At 35.0% G+C, this 16988-nt stretch overlaps 2 protein-coding genes across 4 annotated transcripts; both read left to right on the forward strand.

Moving 5' to 3' along the window:
- Nucleotides 1–532: 532 nt before the first annotated feature.
- LOC102604591 (uncharacterized) lies at nt 533–4975 on the forward strand. 2 transcript variants are annotated; one of them, XM_006363356.2, is made up of 2 exons: nt 533–993; nt 3890–4975. In XM_006363356.2, exons 1-2 carry the CDS (start codon nt 703–705, stop codon nt 4718–4720), a joined length of 1122 nt encoding a protein of 373 aa, XP_006363418.1. In that variant the 5' UTR covers nt 533–702; the 3' UTR covers nt 4721–4975. The 2 variants fall into 2 exon arrangements, with proteins under 2 accessions (XP_006363418.1, XP_015158918.1); XM_015303432.1 differs by having other exon boundaries at nt 533–988; nt 4149–4975.
- Nucleotides 4976–8603: 3628 nt separating this feature from the next.
- Nucleotides 8604–15019, forward strand: LOC102604930 (probable galacturonosyltransferase 13). Of its 2 annotated transcripts, none has more exons than XM_006363357.2 (6): nt 8604–9515; nt 10850–10905; nt 11062–11220; nt 12138–12728; nt 13135–13437; nt 14080–15019. In XM_006363357.2, exons 1-6 carry the CDS (start codon nt 9302–9304, stop codon nt 14359–14361), a joined length of 1605 nt encoding a protein of 534 aa, XP_006363419.1. In that variant the 5' UTR covers nt 8604–9301; the 3' UTR covers nt 14362–15019. The 2 variants fall into 2 exon arrangements, with proteins under 2 accessions (XP_006363419.1, XP_006363420.1); XM_006363358.2 differs by having other exon boundaries at nt 11065–11220.
- Nucleotides 15020–16988: the final 1969 nt, after the last annotated feature.

Below are 16988 nucleotides of genomic sequence, written 5' to 3' on the forward strand. Positions count from 1 at the left end.
ACTCATAAACTCTATTAAATTATCATAGTTTTAAGTTCACACATAATATTTCCCTTTTATGATTCCGAAGGTATAATAGAAAGTTTTTTTTTCCAAAACAATAACACATAAATCATACGGTAATAGTTATTTAAATCTTGATAAATTGATAGAATAACTGATAAACTCTATTATAATATTATAATTTTAAGTTTTCGCTCATAATATCTCTCTTTTATGATCTCGAAAGTATATAAAAAAAAGAAAAATATTTCAAAACGATAACATATAAATCATAATAAATAACATACAAATCATGATAAATTGATAGAATAACTCATAAACTCTATTATATTACCATAATTTTAAGTTCTCACTCATAATATCTCTCTTTAATGATCTCAAAAGTTTTTTAAAAGTTAATTTAAAAAAAATACAAAATGATGACATATAAATCAGATAATAAAAATAAAATCTCATTTTAATTTCTAACTCATAAAAGTTGAAACGTAATAATGAAAGAGTAAAATGCTCAAGTGCAATGTTAATAAAACAAAACCAAAAGAAAAAAGAAACCAACCTATTTTGGCTGTTTCCTATTTGTGTCAATAACACAATGAATTTAACAACAAATACATAACTTCAGCCAAATTCTCTGTGAACTCCATTGATGAAGCTCTCTATTTCTCTCAACATCTACAGCTGAATTGAGCTCACAATTCAATGGAGTACAACTACAATTCATGGGCCGGAGTACCGCCAAACCCAGCCTTGTACCCTAACCCTTCACCACCGGTGATGACAAACTCCGATCAATCTGTGCCTCAAAACCCTAACCCTAGTTCATATGCACTTGGTTATGGTGGAGGACACGAATTCCAAGGAAAGTGTTTGGTCTATCGTTATGGACAGATCGATGGTGCTACTAGCTCTGTGGAAGCAACGCAGGTGTATTATCAGGATCCGAATGTGGTGCGACTTTTGGGATCAAATGGCCCTTTCAGGACTGGTGAGGTCAGTTGTAAACACTTCTGTTGTTAATTATCTGTTGTCAATTGAGCATCCTTGAATATCAGCAATTTCGATATACATGTTCCATATAGGATATGTTAATTGGATTGATGTGTTGTATTAGTTGTGATGAAGTGACATATGAATGTTTGAAATATAAATAGTTAAGCCCACGTCTGATTAGCTTGTTGGTGAGGCAATAGCTTACCAAGGCGATGATCAGTAGCAGGTCTAAGTCCGAGAGGATGATCAGTCACACTGGGACTGGGACTGAGACACGGACTATAATATTCCCCATGGGGTTGGTCTAGGAGTCTGATGAGTTGATGTACAACCTCGGGAATCTAGGTTTGAGTTTTCAGCAAAGGTGACATTAGGTGGATTTTCTTGTATTCCTATGTCTTGATGGATAGAGTTATCCTGTAGATAGGGGTGGAGCTAGAGGGGTGGAAGGGGGTTCGTTTGCTGTGGAAGTTACCTTGTATATACAAGGTCAATTATTATTTTCCTGTTATGTATACATGGGTCATTCGCTGCAGTGTAGCTCAAACATTTCTTTTGTTGGGAGGGATATAATTTGAGTTTTTATCAGTTGCTAAACTCATATGAATAATATTGTTAATGGATTGATACTAAACATTGTGGGGCGTCATGAAATGGAAAATTTGGAACATATAAATTGAAATAAAGAGGGAGTAATTTTGGTGTCTTTCAAGTATTACCAACAGTATCCTTTGGCCTGTTTCATTCTAATTATGGAGGGATTATATGATTTTGGTGTCATTTAATAATAACATTTTTCAAATGATTGTAAAATTCGTTAATGTTTTCTTTTGTTTCATAGAGTATTCAAATTCATATCCCAAAGAAGGGATGAATGCCTACATAATGTAGCCAGATCCATAACTACTGCAGCGTCTCATTTCTCCCGCTTCCTTCTGATTCCTATACACGAGTATGGATGGTAATATTATTGTGATGAAGAACTATCTACATTTTGTGAGTTGATTTTGGTGGAAATTCGAGAAGGTTTAAAGAAAAGAATTTGGATTTTAAGTAAGAAACAAGAACGCTAAATACCTAGATAGCGCCTTAAACGTGGCACATTTTGTAATATAAACTTATGAAGTTACCAGTCAGACACTTTTAACTTGACATGAATAGGCCATATAAGCACCTCATGCTGACATGGAAAATCATGTGTTTTATACTCGTATCTAGGCGCGTGAGAAAGCCTTAGATTACGTATTTTTGCTTTTTATGTTTAAATGTTTCCTTTATTGAAAATGATTCGCCCATCAAAGTTAAATTCGAGACCCATCGCTAAAGTCTAATTGACATTGAGCCTTCTCTCCTCAGTGTTCGTGGTTCTGTATCTTATTCTTATTCCTATTAGAAGCAATATCTTATCTGTAGTTGTTGATGGTACTTAATTGCTTATTTAAAAAAGAGAAGACACTAAAGAAAAAGAGAGATGGGAGCAAGGGTTGAGGGGAAAGGGAGACAACGAAGCTGGGTCTGCAGAGAAGAAATGAGAGAGGGCTACAGGTGGAGGAGGGAGGAGTGGGGATTGAGGAAGAAAGGGAGAAATCAATGGGGGATAGCTGTAGGGTGCAGATGAAAAAGAATGAGCGGGCTAGTTGGGACGTAGTCTTGTGGGGGAGGGGGGTTGTTTTTTAATTATTTTTTTCCTATTTTTGACATGTGTCCTTTTTTCATTCGTTATTTGATACATCACCAACAAATGTTTTTCACGCACTTGGTTCTGATGAACTATGTGTTTAGAAGACACATTGTTATCAAGTGTCTAATTGGTCACTCTGTAAGCTTATAAGGCTAACATGACAAGTTTAAGGGGGTTATCTAGGTAGCAAGTCAAACAAGAAAGAGAAAAAATAAGGGCAAGTGATACAAGGGCTACTTCAAAACTATCCATAATGTCTCAGTTTATATGACTTTTATCGAAAGTGAGTCATCAAATCATCCAAAAGTCTCGTCTAAGCTCTTATATTTGTTTCAGTTGCAACCAAATATTTAACATCTATCTTGGTGTTTCAAAACCATTTGTGTTACATGCAATAAACAAAGTGGTAAATTAAGGAATTTCTCTTACCGAGAAGGTGGTTCCAACTGTTAAATCCAACAATCTCTCTGTATGCAACTAAACAGCAACAACTGATAAGAAAAGGGGGAGGTGGGAAACAATAATAAAGATTACTTTTCATGGAATCAGATTGTATTTATACATGTAGGGACTGAGGTTCAGTGACCATAAAGTCAAATCCTGTAGAAGTCTTTTATCTTGGATCAATTGACATTTTTAAGGTTGGTTTTCCTGATTGAGGCGGTCCATGATAGTGTTGATGCTTTGCTAGTTTGACTTATTTTTTACTTCTATTTATTTTGTAAGAAAGATGAGGATATGAAATGAGCTGAAGTGGGGATTCATATAGCCGACCCCAACTTGTTTGGGACTGAGACGTTGTTGTTGTACTGTTGATGATAGGTTGGTGTTCATGATTAGATGCTTAAAAATGTTGCTAAATTTATAACATTTGATGATAAGTTATGCACCCGTCATCATTTAAGGGCCAAAGCTGGATCCCGTTAGTAAAAGACCTACCTCCTCATGCTGTTTTTGTTCTGCAATTATTGACCATGTGGTTGTGTTAGATGATAATCTTTCGTGGGATTGACATCTCACTTGAAGTTTGTTCATTTCCTGCAGTAAATATTTCTTACAAACATCTCACCCACATACTAAATCTGGCACTTCTATTTTCCTGCTTCGTCTTAACTCTTTTCACATATTTATATTTTAAAATGGTTTCAGCATTCTATAATAGCTATAACTTCTCTTCTATTTAAAAAGAATGTAAGCCGAGTACTTTATCTACAGATAGCTGCAGTGTCCCTAAATGGTGCAGAGAATTTGACTCCTGCAAATGTAAATCCCAATTTTTTTTTTCAACCTCCGAGAAGTGGGTCTTGGGGAGGAGGCCAAAGGAAAATTAAGATACAGCCTGTATGGTGTCATGTTTGCAAAATTGAATTTACCAGCCAAACTGTTCTTGATCAACATATATTAGGCAAAAAACACAAAAAAAGTTTGGATAACTTAAAAGGAGGCAGTGTAATCACAGCTTCTACTTCTGCAGCGTCAGAGAACCCATTTGTTGGACTGCACGAGGAGCCCAACAAGGTGAATTCAGCAAATGGACGAGATTCAGTGAATAAGGCCGTTAAAGTGATTGAGAATTTGGAGACAAAAAAACGTAAGGTTTTGGAAGGAGGAGCAGCCACAGACGACGTCCGTATTTGTCTTCCTTGCAATGTGGTTTGCAACAGTGAGTCTGTTTTCAGAACTCATCTAATTGGCAAAAAGCACATTGCTAACATAACAAAGCAACAGAAATCTGTCCCTGCTTCTGCATCTCTTGTTCCTTTGGAGGTGTCAGTTAGCACATTTATTGGACCACAAGAGAAACCTGGCATAGTAAATTCTGGAGATGGGCAAGATCCAATGAAGAAGGCAGCTGAGCTGAGTGAGAAATTGGAGACCAAGACACAAAAGGTTTTGGAAGGAGGAGCAGCTGCAAATGACGTCCGTCAGTGTCTTGTATGCAAGGTGGTTTGCAACAGTGAGACTGTTTTCAGTCATCATGTCACTGGTAAAAAGCACATTGCTAACATGAAAAGGCAAGCATCTGGAGTAACCCCCGCCAGTTAGAATGGGAATTGCGATGGAGATTTAGAGGAGATGATGCTCGTTCTCATTTCATTTTCTCCGATTTCTTACAGTCGATATGAATAGTTTACTGTACATTACATTATATGCAACATGTTTGATAGTAGTCGCATTTGCTTTTATCAAAGCAAGTGGACAGTGATTTGGCAATTAGAGCTGATTAAAGCCAGAACATGAAGACCTAGTGTTTTTTTCAGCTATAGTTTATAAAGAAGTGTTTAAAGTTTTAGTACTTAACCTCTATATGCCCTGTTAGTCTTGATTTCTTTTTTATGACATGGAAAACCCGCAATCGCTACATTTGGGTGCGTACAGGGTAAAATCTCAGTATGATGAGCTCGACCCAAAAAGCAAGCAAACCCTTTGTTGTCACTAGCAAAAGTTTCGAACTTGAAACCTCCAACATGGAAGTCCCAAGCCCAAACCATTGGGTCACCCTGAAGGAAAATAGAACAATTTGATTTTGGATTCGCCCCATCATACATTTTATTAAGAGTATGTACGTGCTCTGTTTTAATTTATGTAATATCGTTTGGTCAAACATAAAATTTAATCAAGTTTTTTTTCCAAAAAAAAATAATCATAGTTTATAATAATTTTAAATATCTATGTGGTTATAAGTTATTTTATTAAAAATAGAATACAATTTATAAAATAAAATCATTTTAAATATAAAAAGTAACACTCTTTTTTTTAAATAAATCAAAAGAAAAAATGTATTACATTAATTAGAACAGTGATGAGTGTATATGAATAGCTCACCTTGGGTTAAAATTTCTGTCGGTCAGTGAATTGGTTAGTCAATTTATTAATTTAATGAATGCGCGGAAAGTCTTTTCGAAAGAGAAAAACGTCACATGCTGCCAGAATTTTATGAAAAATAAAAACAAAAAACAATGAAATTTACTTGTATAATTCGTATTATATACTACTATTATGTATATATAATGATTATTTGTTTCAATAGAGTAGTTTTTTGGACTAAATTTGTGAATGTATTTTTGCAAAACTTTGCTGAACTGATCCAAAAAGAAAATCTAAAAGTTAATGATTTTTAAAAAAAGAAAAAACAGTGCCACTTGAATAAAAAATTTATGTGACATGTAAGTATATCTTACTCTCTTATGCTACTAGAGCCGTCAATATGGGCAAGGCCCATTGGGCCAATCTGGCTTAACTGGGGATTTGATAAGGTTAGGCTACGACTTTTGGAGCCCATTTAAGAAAAAAACTTTTTAGCTCGGCCTGAATAAGCCTGCTGATTTGTGGGGCTTGAGAAATATGGATAAGGCCGGCCGTGGGCCATAAAAATAAAATAGAGTATTAAAAATAACAAGAGTCTAAACTCAAAATCAGTTTAAAGTTTGAAATATTACAATTTAAATATAAATTATGTTTATAAAATATGTATTACGTAAAATAAAAATTCCCTAAATTTTTAGGAATCACTACATAGGCCGTAGCCTATGAAATATTATGATCATTTTTGTGTTTTATTATGATCATTTAAAAACAATTAGGTTTAAATTTTTATTTAGCTATTTATACTTTTACTTGAAATCAAACTTAATAAATATTATAAAGATAATTTTATTTGTGGATTTGATTAACAAGTAATACCACTAACACCATGTAATATTATCTTGTCGATATTTATGATAATATTTTTAAATATATTTTTACGAAAAGAGGGCTGGCCCGGCAAGCCCGTAGCCCATGTACTTGTGGGATGAGCCGACCATTTTCTGCCCCACACCAAAAATGGGCTAGCTCGACTTGACCCGTCAAATTTCAAAGCCTGTATGAGTTAGTCTGGATGGGGTGGGCCAACCCATATTGACAGTTCTAGCTGCAATCGTACATAAGTAAAAAATCATCCAATATTCAAGTTTAAAGAAATAATTAAGATTGCTGATAATTTAAAAGAAATACATGTAAAACATATTAATTTGAAAAATATTTAGTATTTTTATCAAAATAATATAAATTCTTTGATTTGTGGATAGGCGAATTAATGAAATTGCCTAAAAATGTGTAAATAATGCCTAATGCATCGTGCCTTACACGACTAATTCTTATTGAACACAACAAGAATCGTAAAAAAACAAAATATCAAAGTCAAATTCTGATTAAATTAATCTTAATGAGAGTTTGTTTAGCAGAAGAAGTTAATCTTTATTTGTATTTTTTTTTTCTAAAATCTTTTGAACCATATTTCATTTGATTTTAGTAAAATTGAGTCATCAGTGCATTACAAACTTATGTATACATACATTAACTCTTATTTTAAACCTACCAAATCTTTTTAATAGGTAATTATACCCATTAAAAAAATAAAAAAGAATGTGTTACAAGATTGTAATTGTATGAAATAATTAGCAAAATTATTATAATATCCGGCCTAGTGGCTAGTTAGTAGCAATATTTTGTTAAAAATAAAAGTTTTCAATGATACACCAAAGTATATATATTTTACTTTAATAATACAATTTAAAAAACTTACTGTGGTATATCAACTAATCAAAAGCATAAAAGTTGTCAATTTCGCTTACATTGTATTAAAATTTAAACCTTCTTTTTACTTTCAGAAATTTCACTAGTTTAAGAGCTAATTATTTAAATGCAAGCTAGTTTATATATCTTACTAGATTTTAGACTTCTGATACATATATCTGGCGCGTCCCAGATACGTTTAAATACATGTATCTCGAATACATAGGGTCAAAATTATTTGAAATTTATTCTAGATACATTGTATCTAAATAGATTCACATGTATCTGACTCTCTTGCTCACCTCTTTTCTATCTCGCTCGCCTCCCTCCTATCTCATTTGTTTCTCTCTCTCGCCTCCCTCCTAACTTGTTCGTTTCTGTCGCTCGCCTCCCTCCTATCATATTCGTCTCTCTCCTTCTGCCGCTCACCTATCTCCATGTTTTAGTGTATCTGATAGTAAAAATATATGTATCTAGATGTATTTGACTTTAAATATGATATGAAATTACTACTTAGTGGGACAATATGTAATAATTTCAAACTGTAGGGAGAAATAATAAATATGGTGGGAATGTTTGTCTAATTAAGTATTTTTTTTCCTTTTATTTATTATACTCTCCGTCTCATTTTATGTTGCGCTATTTGACTTGACATGGTATGTATTTAAGAAAAGAACAAAAACTTTTGAAACTTGTGGTCTAAAATAATCCTTACATATTTGTGATATTTGTGTGGTTGTAAACATTTTATTAAGAATAAAATAAAATTTTAAAATTAAATTATTTCTAACTATAATAAAAGTGACTTTTTTTTTAGACGGATTAAAAAAAATGAGCGCCACACAGAATGAAGCAGAGAGAATACCAAATACTAGAAAACTTTCATTTTTCATTTCGTGTTAAACTATATTGTATACTATTTAAAAAAACATCAATTAGCGAAATCAATCATTCTCTTTCTTTTACATAAGGTCTAGGGAAAGAAATGACGAGGTGTGGAATCGAGAGAATAAAAGAGTAAGAAAATTTAAATAGTCAATTTAATCGGTTGACTTTTATTTATCTATTATTTTAAAAATAAATTTTTATTTTTATTTGTCATTATTAATATATAAAAATAGTAATTATTTTTTGATAATTTACTTGTAACATTAATTACCTATTTTTATATGCGAAATGATTTTTTCTCCTTGAAAATATCTGTCATAATTTTGAGATTTAGGAATAACTCTCTCTCTTCCAAGTTCCCACATGCTTTTTTTTTTTGGTTATGTCATATAAGTTTTCTTATAATAATAAATAGATTAAAAAATTTGTTATTAAAACTTAATATTTTTTCCCCCTAAAATAGAGAAAGAATTATCCATAAAAATTAGAAAAAAAACACAGAATAACACAAAAATAGGCCATTAACCATCCCATCTTCCCCTTTTTTTCTCTTTCTGTATTCCATTCTTCTGATCTCAAGAAAAAAATTAGCTCATTTCAGCTCAAGAACAAATTCCCACCTCCGATTTTGTTCGGATTTATTCATCAGATTCAAATTTTTGTTATTTGGGGTTGATTAATTCATTCGTTTCATACAGAGATTATTTTTTCAATTTTTTTTTGCACACACAGATGTGTGTGTGTTTATGAAGAAATTGATATAGAAGGTTGTAGACGTTTCGGTTTATTATAGAAGCCATAGCTCGGTTTGGGTTTTTGGGAGGAGGCGAGAGAATCCAATACATTGGTCTCGAAAGGGACCGTTAACGGTAAGATCCTCAAAATTTCTGTTTTGGTGGATCTGATGGTGAAAAGAGCGAATTTGGACGGTTTAAGCATTACCCAGAATTGGAAAAGAGGTTAAGAATCTTCAAATTGGTATTGTGGTGGATCTGGTGGTGAAAAAGAGCATTTCTTGATTGTTTTAAGATTGCCCCACTGCGTAGAATCAAGGGAGAGATAGTGGGTGCTGTCCCTTATTTTAGGTAGCTTTTTGTTTAGCTTCGTTTGGAGTTGCGGTGAATTGGGGATAGGGGTGGTGATTGGATTAGAGAAGTTAGTTGGGGTGGAGAAGGGAGGAAGATGCAGCTGCACTTCTCACCTAGCATGAGAAGTATAACAATATCAAATAGCAATGGAGGGCTAGGTGATTTGATGAAGATCAAGGTCGCATCTCGCCAATTCTCTTACCGAAAACTCTTTCACACCATACTCTTCCTCGCTTTCTTGCTGCCATTTATCTTCATTCTCACTGCTCTTGTTACCCTTGAAGGTGTCAACAAATGCTCCTCATTTGGTACTTAATCTTTTTCCCTCCATTTACCTTTATTGCATTGTTAGCTAGATCTTTAATATTTTTTCTCTGTTTTGTTTTCCTTTATTGTAATGTTAATTAGATCATGTTCTGCTTCTCCATTGTTGAAAATTGTTGCTTGAGGTGGAAACTTTCGTGTTTCATTATTATTAGGTAGCTTTTTATGTGTAGACTTGTAAATGCACCAGTTAAGCAACACTATGGTGATAGAGGGTACGTACCAAAAGGGACAAGATAGACCTAAAATTACATGAAGGGTAGTTGTCCAGAAAAGCTATAATCTCTAGCAACCAATGCAAAAGTAGCTAAAACTAGAACATAATGTAACTATGAAAGCAAATGATCCATATGGGTGATACCAATTAGTTGGGATTACGGTTTAGTTGCACTTACATTAAGTTTGGGTAGGAATTAGTGTGGGATTTAGAGAACCCATGATTTTTGTTAGACAAATTACTCGACAATATTTGATTAAATGGGGTGCAAATATAACACAATATATAGAGGATTCTTTTCCTTGACGAATTAGCTTGGACTTGAGCCTTGAGGTATAGTTGAGTGGTCAGACCGATAAAAAAAGGAAGGTATAGTGGACTGATCAGTTGATTATTAGGTTGCCTGGATTTTGTCACAGTTCAATAGATATTAAATCATTTCCCTCTCACTGGTAATGTGGTAGGAGTGGTTTTTTTCTTAGTTTGTTGAGTGTTATCTGATTTACTAAAGCAGTGTTGATTATTTCTATTTACCCTATCGAAGTATTTCAGTTTGATGACAAATATCCCTTAGAAAGGAAAAGAGGGAGAATGTGATATGAGTTGAAGTACTGAGTATCTGTGTGCATTTGGGTGGGGGGCTTAGTGCTGTGTCACGTATTTTGTTCTAAGGTATCTGGTAAGTGCGATTTTAGATATTGCTTCTTGCATGTGCGACAAATTCTCCTATGTATACACCTCAGTAATTGTGGTTTGTTATCTAGGTTTTTGTGCTATTTTGAATCACAAGTTTCTTCAGTTCACAATTTGATATCACATCATTCAATTGCTTTGGGATATTTCGAAATGTTGTTTCTCTGTTCCAAAGAAATGATATAAGAAGCTTTTTCTGGACAGACTGTTTTGGTTTTTGGACCCCAGCCTTAAAGTACCAGTGTGTCTACAGGTGCTGTTTGAATTTGGTCTTGTTCTTGGATCTAGTTATGATGCTTGTGCTTGCTGCTTCTCTCTTAATTCAGTTCCAGAAAGGGTGCTAGTTTTCATTTTCTTTATGATTGTCCTGAGAAACCATAACCTCATTTCCTTCACATTGATCTTCAGATTGTTTAGGCAGACGATTGGGACCAAAGCTCCTTGGGCGATCTGATGGTTCAGGGGTAAAACAAACTTCCATCTACATTTTTGTTGCTGGTTTCATGTCCTAGTTTTCAAATCTTGTTGAGCGTTTGAGTTGAATGCCTTTCCTTTTTTATTTTGGACAAGTTTAAGTGGAATACTATCCTTAGCCCAAGCCTTTACATTTTTTGTTTCAGCAGAAGCTTGTTAAGGATTTTGTTAAGATCCTCAATCAAGTGAACTCTGAGGAAGTGCCTGCTGGCTTGAAGCTCCCAGAGTCATATAGTCAACTGGTTTCTGAAGTAAAAAACAACAAGCACAGCACAAAAGAATTTGCTTTGATGTTGAAGGGAATGGTATACGCATATAATTGATCTCTCTCTTTATTTGCGTACCATTTATTTCTAGGTGCATTAATTCTGCATTTTCATTTTGCTTTATTGTTTCTATTGCCTTTTGTTTTGGGCAGGGACAAATACAGAAATATATGAATAATGGAATGAAATGCATGAGATTGGGTCATTAATAGCAAAGAACTCTTCTTCCTGTCATACGTAGCCTGTTTGTTCTAGGATACCAATACTTTTTCTTCTCCTCTGAATGTTATCCTACTGTTGTAGATTTTGTTGCACGTTTCATTGTGATGTTTGCTATGCAACGAACTAGGTGCTGCAGTTATTTGTTTGATATAACGTAACTTATCAAAAACCCAAGAAAATAAAGTTTGGTATAAGTTGATTGGCCTTGGGTGTGGGTGTCTGAGCGGATCCTTCATGATCTAAATTTTAAGATTTGGGGGGTACGGATATGGGTGTGGGGATTCGGCTAAAAATAATTCAAGTATCAAACTTACAAGGTATTCCAAGGAGAAAATATAGATCAAGAGGAGAACCACAGAAGGAGATAAAAGGAAAATGTGTAACATAGACATTTTTCTATATAAAAGCTATTCCATTTTCTTCAATTTTACCTTAGCTTTAGTTTTGATTACATAAATCATTGTATCTGTCCCGGGTTTTTCCGTCGATTTTGGTAAAAGTACCCAAAATTGGTTGACCACAACCAGTACAGATCTCACACCCATGTCGTGTCGACACGGGTAGGGCATTGAAAGTGAAGAGTCTGAGCAACATTATCTACCCCATAGTTGTGGTTCTTTTAATGCCTATGCATGCATTCAGATTTATGTATATGTTTGGATGATCTATATATCGCCCTTATTAAACTTTTCTTTACACTCTTCTTTTCATACGATGAATTCACTATTTTGCAGATGGAGAGATCTGAAAGGGAGATCAGGGAATCAAAATTTGCTGAGTTAACGAATAAACATTTTGCAGCAAGTGCAGTTCCAAAAGGCATTCACTGTCTTTCACTGCGTTTGACTGATGAATACTCGACCAATGCTCATGCACGCAAACAGTTGCCTTCACCAGAACTACTCCCTTTGCTTTCCGACAACTCATTGCACCATTTTGTACTGTCAACTGATAACATCCTAGCTGCGTCAGTTGTCGTCAGTTCTGGCGTGCAGTCATCTCTAAAACCTGAAAAGATTGTTTTCCATGTCATCACTGATAAGAAAACATATGCAGGCATGCATTCATGGTTTGCTCTGAATCCTGTCTCTCCTGCTATTGTGGAAGTTAAAGGTATTCATCAGTTTGACTGGTTGACAAGAGAAAATGTTCCCGTGCTCGAAGCAGTTGAGAGTCATTATGGGATTCGGAAATACTACCATGGAAATCATATTGCAGGTGCCAATCTCAGTGATATTACTCCACGCTCTTTTGCCTCAAAATTGCAGGCTAGAAGTCCAAAATACATATCCTTGCTAAATCATATCCGCGTATATTTACCAGAGGTAACACTTTGTCATAAGTCATAAATTGTCTTCTGTTGCTCTAACTTATAATTTGGAAGGATGAAATTGTCAGGTCAAAAAGGCTTGACAAGAGAGGGATAACCTAGTAAGGACAAGGTTGGTTATTCAAGTCGCTAACAGAGCAAAAGTGGGAAGGGCCGCTGTTGAGCTCCTGCGTAGGGGTACGGAGGGGAGGGTGTTTTATACCATATCAAAACAAAAGGCAAACAAATGAAAAGGAAAAAGTGATAAATGAATACCACTAGTTTTAAATTTTTAATCATAACCTCTCAGGAATACAATTCCAGGATAAATCTAGAGACAATGATAATTCTAATTCTGCACTGTATAGATATGTATGTTCTCTTACCGGTACAAGTTTGAGATTTTGTGTTGTATTTTGCAGCTCTTCCCGAACCTTGATAAAGTGGTTTTCTTAGACGATGATATTGTAATTCAGCGTGACCTATCCCCCTTGTGGGACATTGATCTGAATGGTAAGGTGAACGGAGCTGTTGAGACCTGTAAAGGTGAAGATAGGTGGGTGATGTCTAAGCGATTCAGAAATTACTTCAATTTTTCTCATCCTCTCATTGCAAAGAATTTGAACCCCGATGAGTGTGCATGGGCTTATGGGATGAATATCTTTGACTTGCGTGCATGGAGAAAGACAAGTATAAGAGATAGTTATCATTCATGGCTTAAAGAGGTAATCACATCTTCATTATTTCTTAACCTAATCTTTAAATATATGAATTTTCTAAATTCCACAAGATCATTATTTTTTGGTCTCAAGAGCTGGAGATTACTTTTTTTTTAATCTTTCAAAAGTTGCAGTTCTTCCTGTATTCCTGCTTATGTCTTCATATTACTTGTCTTCTTTTGTGGCTCATTTAACTTTTTTCTAGTGACACGTTCATCTAGGAGACACAAGTACGTCCTAGTTCAGCATTTTGGCTTGTTATATGAGATAAGCTTTGCGATCTTGGTTTTCTGTTTGACACTTCACAGATATTGTGACTAAGAAATTTGAAGGTTCTAGAGGTCTGTATTGTCTACTTTTGTGTCCGTTCTTCTATAAACAAGGTATTAGCATGGCATGGAATCTCTGCTTTACCTATTATTGCCCAATGGGATTGGTGTACATTAGATGTTGGGTGAATAAATTGTGTTGTATTATGCCACTCAAGGATTTATCTATTATTTCAGTTCTGAAAACATTTGAATAATTTGATCTACTTATAATTGCAATTCAACTTGAAATCATGCAATCTAGTCTTCAACGTTTTCTCAATTTGGTGAATGGAAATAAGCTTTTGGTTGGCATTCTGAAGCTTTTTGATCATTGTAGAATCTGAAGTCAAACTTGACAATGTGGAAACTTGGAACACTGCCTCCTGCTTTGATTGCATTCAAAGGTCATGTTCATCCTATTGACCCGTCGTGGCACATGCTTGGCTTGGGCTATCAGAATAATACCAATGTTGAGAATGTGAAGAAGGCTGCTGTCATTCATTACAATGGTCAATCGAAGCCTTGGCTTGAAATAGGCTTTGAGCATCTCCGTCCTTTTTGGACCAAGTATGTTAACAACACCAATGATTTTATTAGGAATTGCCACATATTGGAGTAGTGTATGTGTTATGCTGCAAGGACAATACGCAGGATAGAAATTCAAATGGCATAGGCTTTGCTGAATATTTGCTAGGGAACTTAAAATCGAATTGAGAAGGAGATTCTGATACTTAACAGAATTGGCTGGGATATATTCAGGTATGGGATGTGCTACTTTGACTCACTTCTATGAAGAGTACCTGCGACACTAGCATGGATATGAGATTCATTCTTCCCATCTGTAAAATAAAAATTTGTTGCCTAGCTTGTTGATGTGACAAAGTACACATTATATTTGCACTTTAGGTGGATGTAGTATACGTCTACTAATTAGAAGGCAATATTGGGGAGTGGCATAAATTGTGCACTGTTACCATCAGTGATACAAAATTGGGACATCCTGAGAAGAAATGCTAGGATGGTGGCGCTCACTTATGGCTATCCATTTGGTTCCGTTAGAGGTTGAGATGATTCTTTTGACTTCATTTCATTTTTTTCCCTAGTCAGTTTGATCGCCATCACCCTTGTTTTCTTGATTAAATCAATATCTTGTCATTTTAGACTGTAGATTATAGAAAATTTTAAGTCCCTATTCAATGAACTGTGTAGGTTATACATATTGGTACTTTTTTGTATGATCAAGAGATATTATAGACAAGATCAGATTTATTTTTTTATCATGTTCTTCACTCACAGACCTTTGCTTATATTTTAGCATAACTGGGGATGTGATTCTTTCAGAAACATGAGTTGTTTCAACTTTTACTATTATCTGTGTGTCTCACTTTCTTCATAGCATGCTCTGAAATAAAGAGTTATACAATCAACGTTAATGTATTTCATGCTTGGATGGATCAATAAGTGGGCTCGATAGATTACTTTACGAAATGATTCATGAAATCAATAGTAATGTATTCAACGTTTGGATGCATCATGCAATGGACTCAGTATGTTACCTTACTAGATGAGACTACAATATTCAAGGTTAGTTAGTCAGTTGTTAGGGCTGGGTTGTGTCACGCCCCAAACTCAAGGGGCGCAACTGGCACCTAATACCAAAACTTAGGCTTGTGTCGATCCTGCTGAACCATTTGTTAAAAGCTCATAATAGCCACACATAGTAAAGAAAACAAAAAAAAAATCGGCTTAAAAATAAGTCCTTGGTCAGCAAGGCCCTTGTCGATAGCTCTATAAAAGAAACAGTTACGCAAGAAATAGTCAACTAGAACATAAGTCATCAAAGCCACCATGATATCTAGGAAAACATGAACTCTATATGGGCCATCAAAGCCGCCATTATCTCTAAATAGAAGCTGAAAATAACTATGTATCAAAACAATACACCAAACAACCATCAAACTTCAGCCAACCAGCAAACAAGACCAATATGGCTATACGACCCAACACACTAGTCTACAAGCCTCTAAGAGTAGTAAAGTTTGGTCAGAACAAGGCTCCGACCTACCAAAACTATATACAACAAAAGCCAACAAACCTCTAAACTCTGACAGCTCCGGAAGTAACCTGCTGAAACTCAACTATGCTACTAAGGAGGTCTATCAAGTCATCTTGCAGGTCGACCTGCAGTGCCCCCAGCAATAAGGCGTCAGTACGAAATAAAGTATTGAGTATGAAAGGCAATAAACTATATGAACATGTATCATAATATATTGAAAGTAATCAAGTAGGGAAATCAAAAATACGATAAGCGTACTGACCTGCTCTTGAATTTAAACATACAAAAATAATCAAACAACAACCAAACCGAGCCCCCATAAGCTCGAAAGGTACAAACAACAAAAAAGACCACCTACCCAGCCCCCATAAGCTCATAAGGTGTTAATTCAATCTTTATACCCATATCATTATCCCCTTAGTCGTGTAGGCAGTTGCATGGTCCTCTTCGTCAATAATATAGTTCTGTAGGCAGCACATAGCCCTCTTAGGCAACAACATAAATCCACATGCAGTTCATAGCCCTCTTAGGCATTAATACAACCTCGTAGGCAGCATATAATCCTCTTAGGAAACAACATAGCCCCGTAGGCAGTTCATAGCCTTTTTAGGCATCACTATAGCCCCGTATGCAAAAATCACATACCTGCAACTAACCACAATATCCCAAGGGTAATAATAAACAACTAATAGGCTAAAGAGGAGCAATTAAGCTATAATCAATCTATACCAATAATCTCTAAGTCATGCCTAACATGGGACCGCTACTAATAGAGTAAGAGTCCCAACAAACTGAGAGGGATATAACAACTCAAGTAGCTAATCACCAACAATTATGGGTACGAGTACATCAATAATAGCAACCCTACAGTGCTTGGATTCTCGAACTCTAAGAGCGGATTTCTGAAATTTGTATCTCTTCTAAGTTTTAAGGAAACATATCAAAAAAGAGGAATAGTCTTAACATACCTTTTAATTGAAGCCTCAAAGGTATCTGTATGAAACTTGACCAACCTATCATAACACATTAATTGCTAGAATCAACAAGGCTGCGAGAACAAGCCACTGACAATTAATAAGATGTTAATGTCACAATCATGACCAGTCAACTCCAAAGCATAAAATGAGGCCAATAATAATAATAAATGATAGCTAAATCCAACAACAATATGCTAACCACATCTCAAAGGA

This window comes from Solanum tuberosum, unplaced genomic scaffold, assembly GCF_000226075.1.
Source record: "Solanum tuberosum cultivar DM 1-3 516 R44 unplaced genomic scaffold, SolTub_3.0 scf00429, whole genome shotgun sequence".
NCBI classification, from domain to species: Eukaryota; Viridiplantae; Streptophyta; class Magnoliopsida; order Solanales; family Solanaceae; genus Solanum; species Solanum tuberosum.

Excerpts from the sequence above, each read along its gene's own strand:
- LOC102604591 (XM_006363356.2), top strand. The coding sequence starts at position 703 with ATGGAGTACAACTACAATTCATGGGCCGGAGTACCGCCAAACCCAGCC. Across the intron at positions 994-3,889 it reads GCCCTTTCAGGACTGGTGAG|ATAGCTGCAGTGTCCCTAAA; the intron begins GTCAGTTGTAAA and ends CTTTATCTACAG.
- LOC102604930 (XM_006363357.2), top strand. The coding sequence starts at position 9,302 with ATGCAGCTGCACTTCTCACCTAGCATGAGAAGTATAACAATATCAAAT. Across the intron at positions 9,516-10,849 it reads CAACAAATGCTCCTCATTTG|ATTGTTTAGGCAGACGATTG; the intron begins GTACTTAATCTT and ends ATTGATCTTCAG. Across the intron at positions 10,906-11,061 it reads GGCGATCTGATGGTTCAGGG|CAGAAGCTTGTTAAGGATTT; the intron begins GTAAAACAAACT and ends TTTTTGTTTCAG.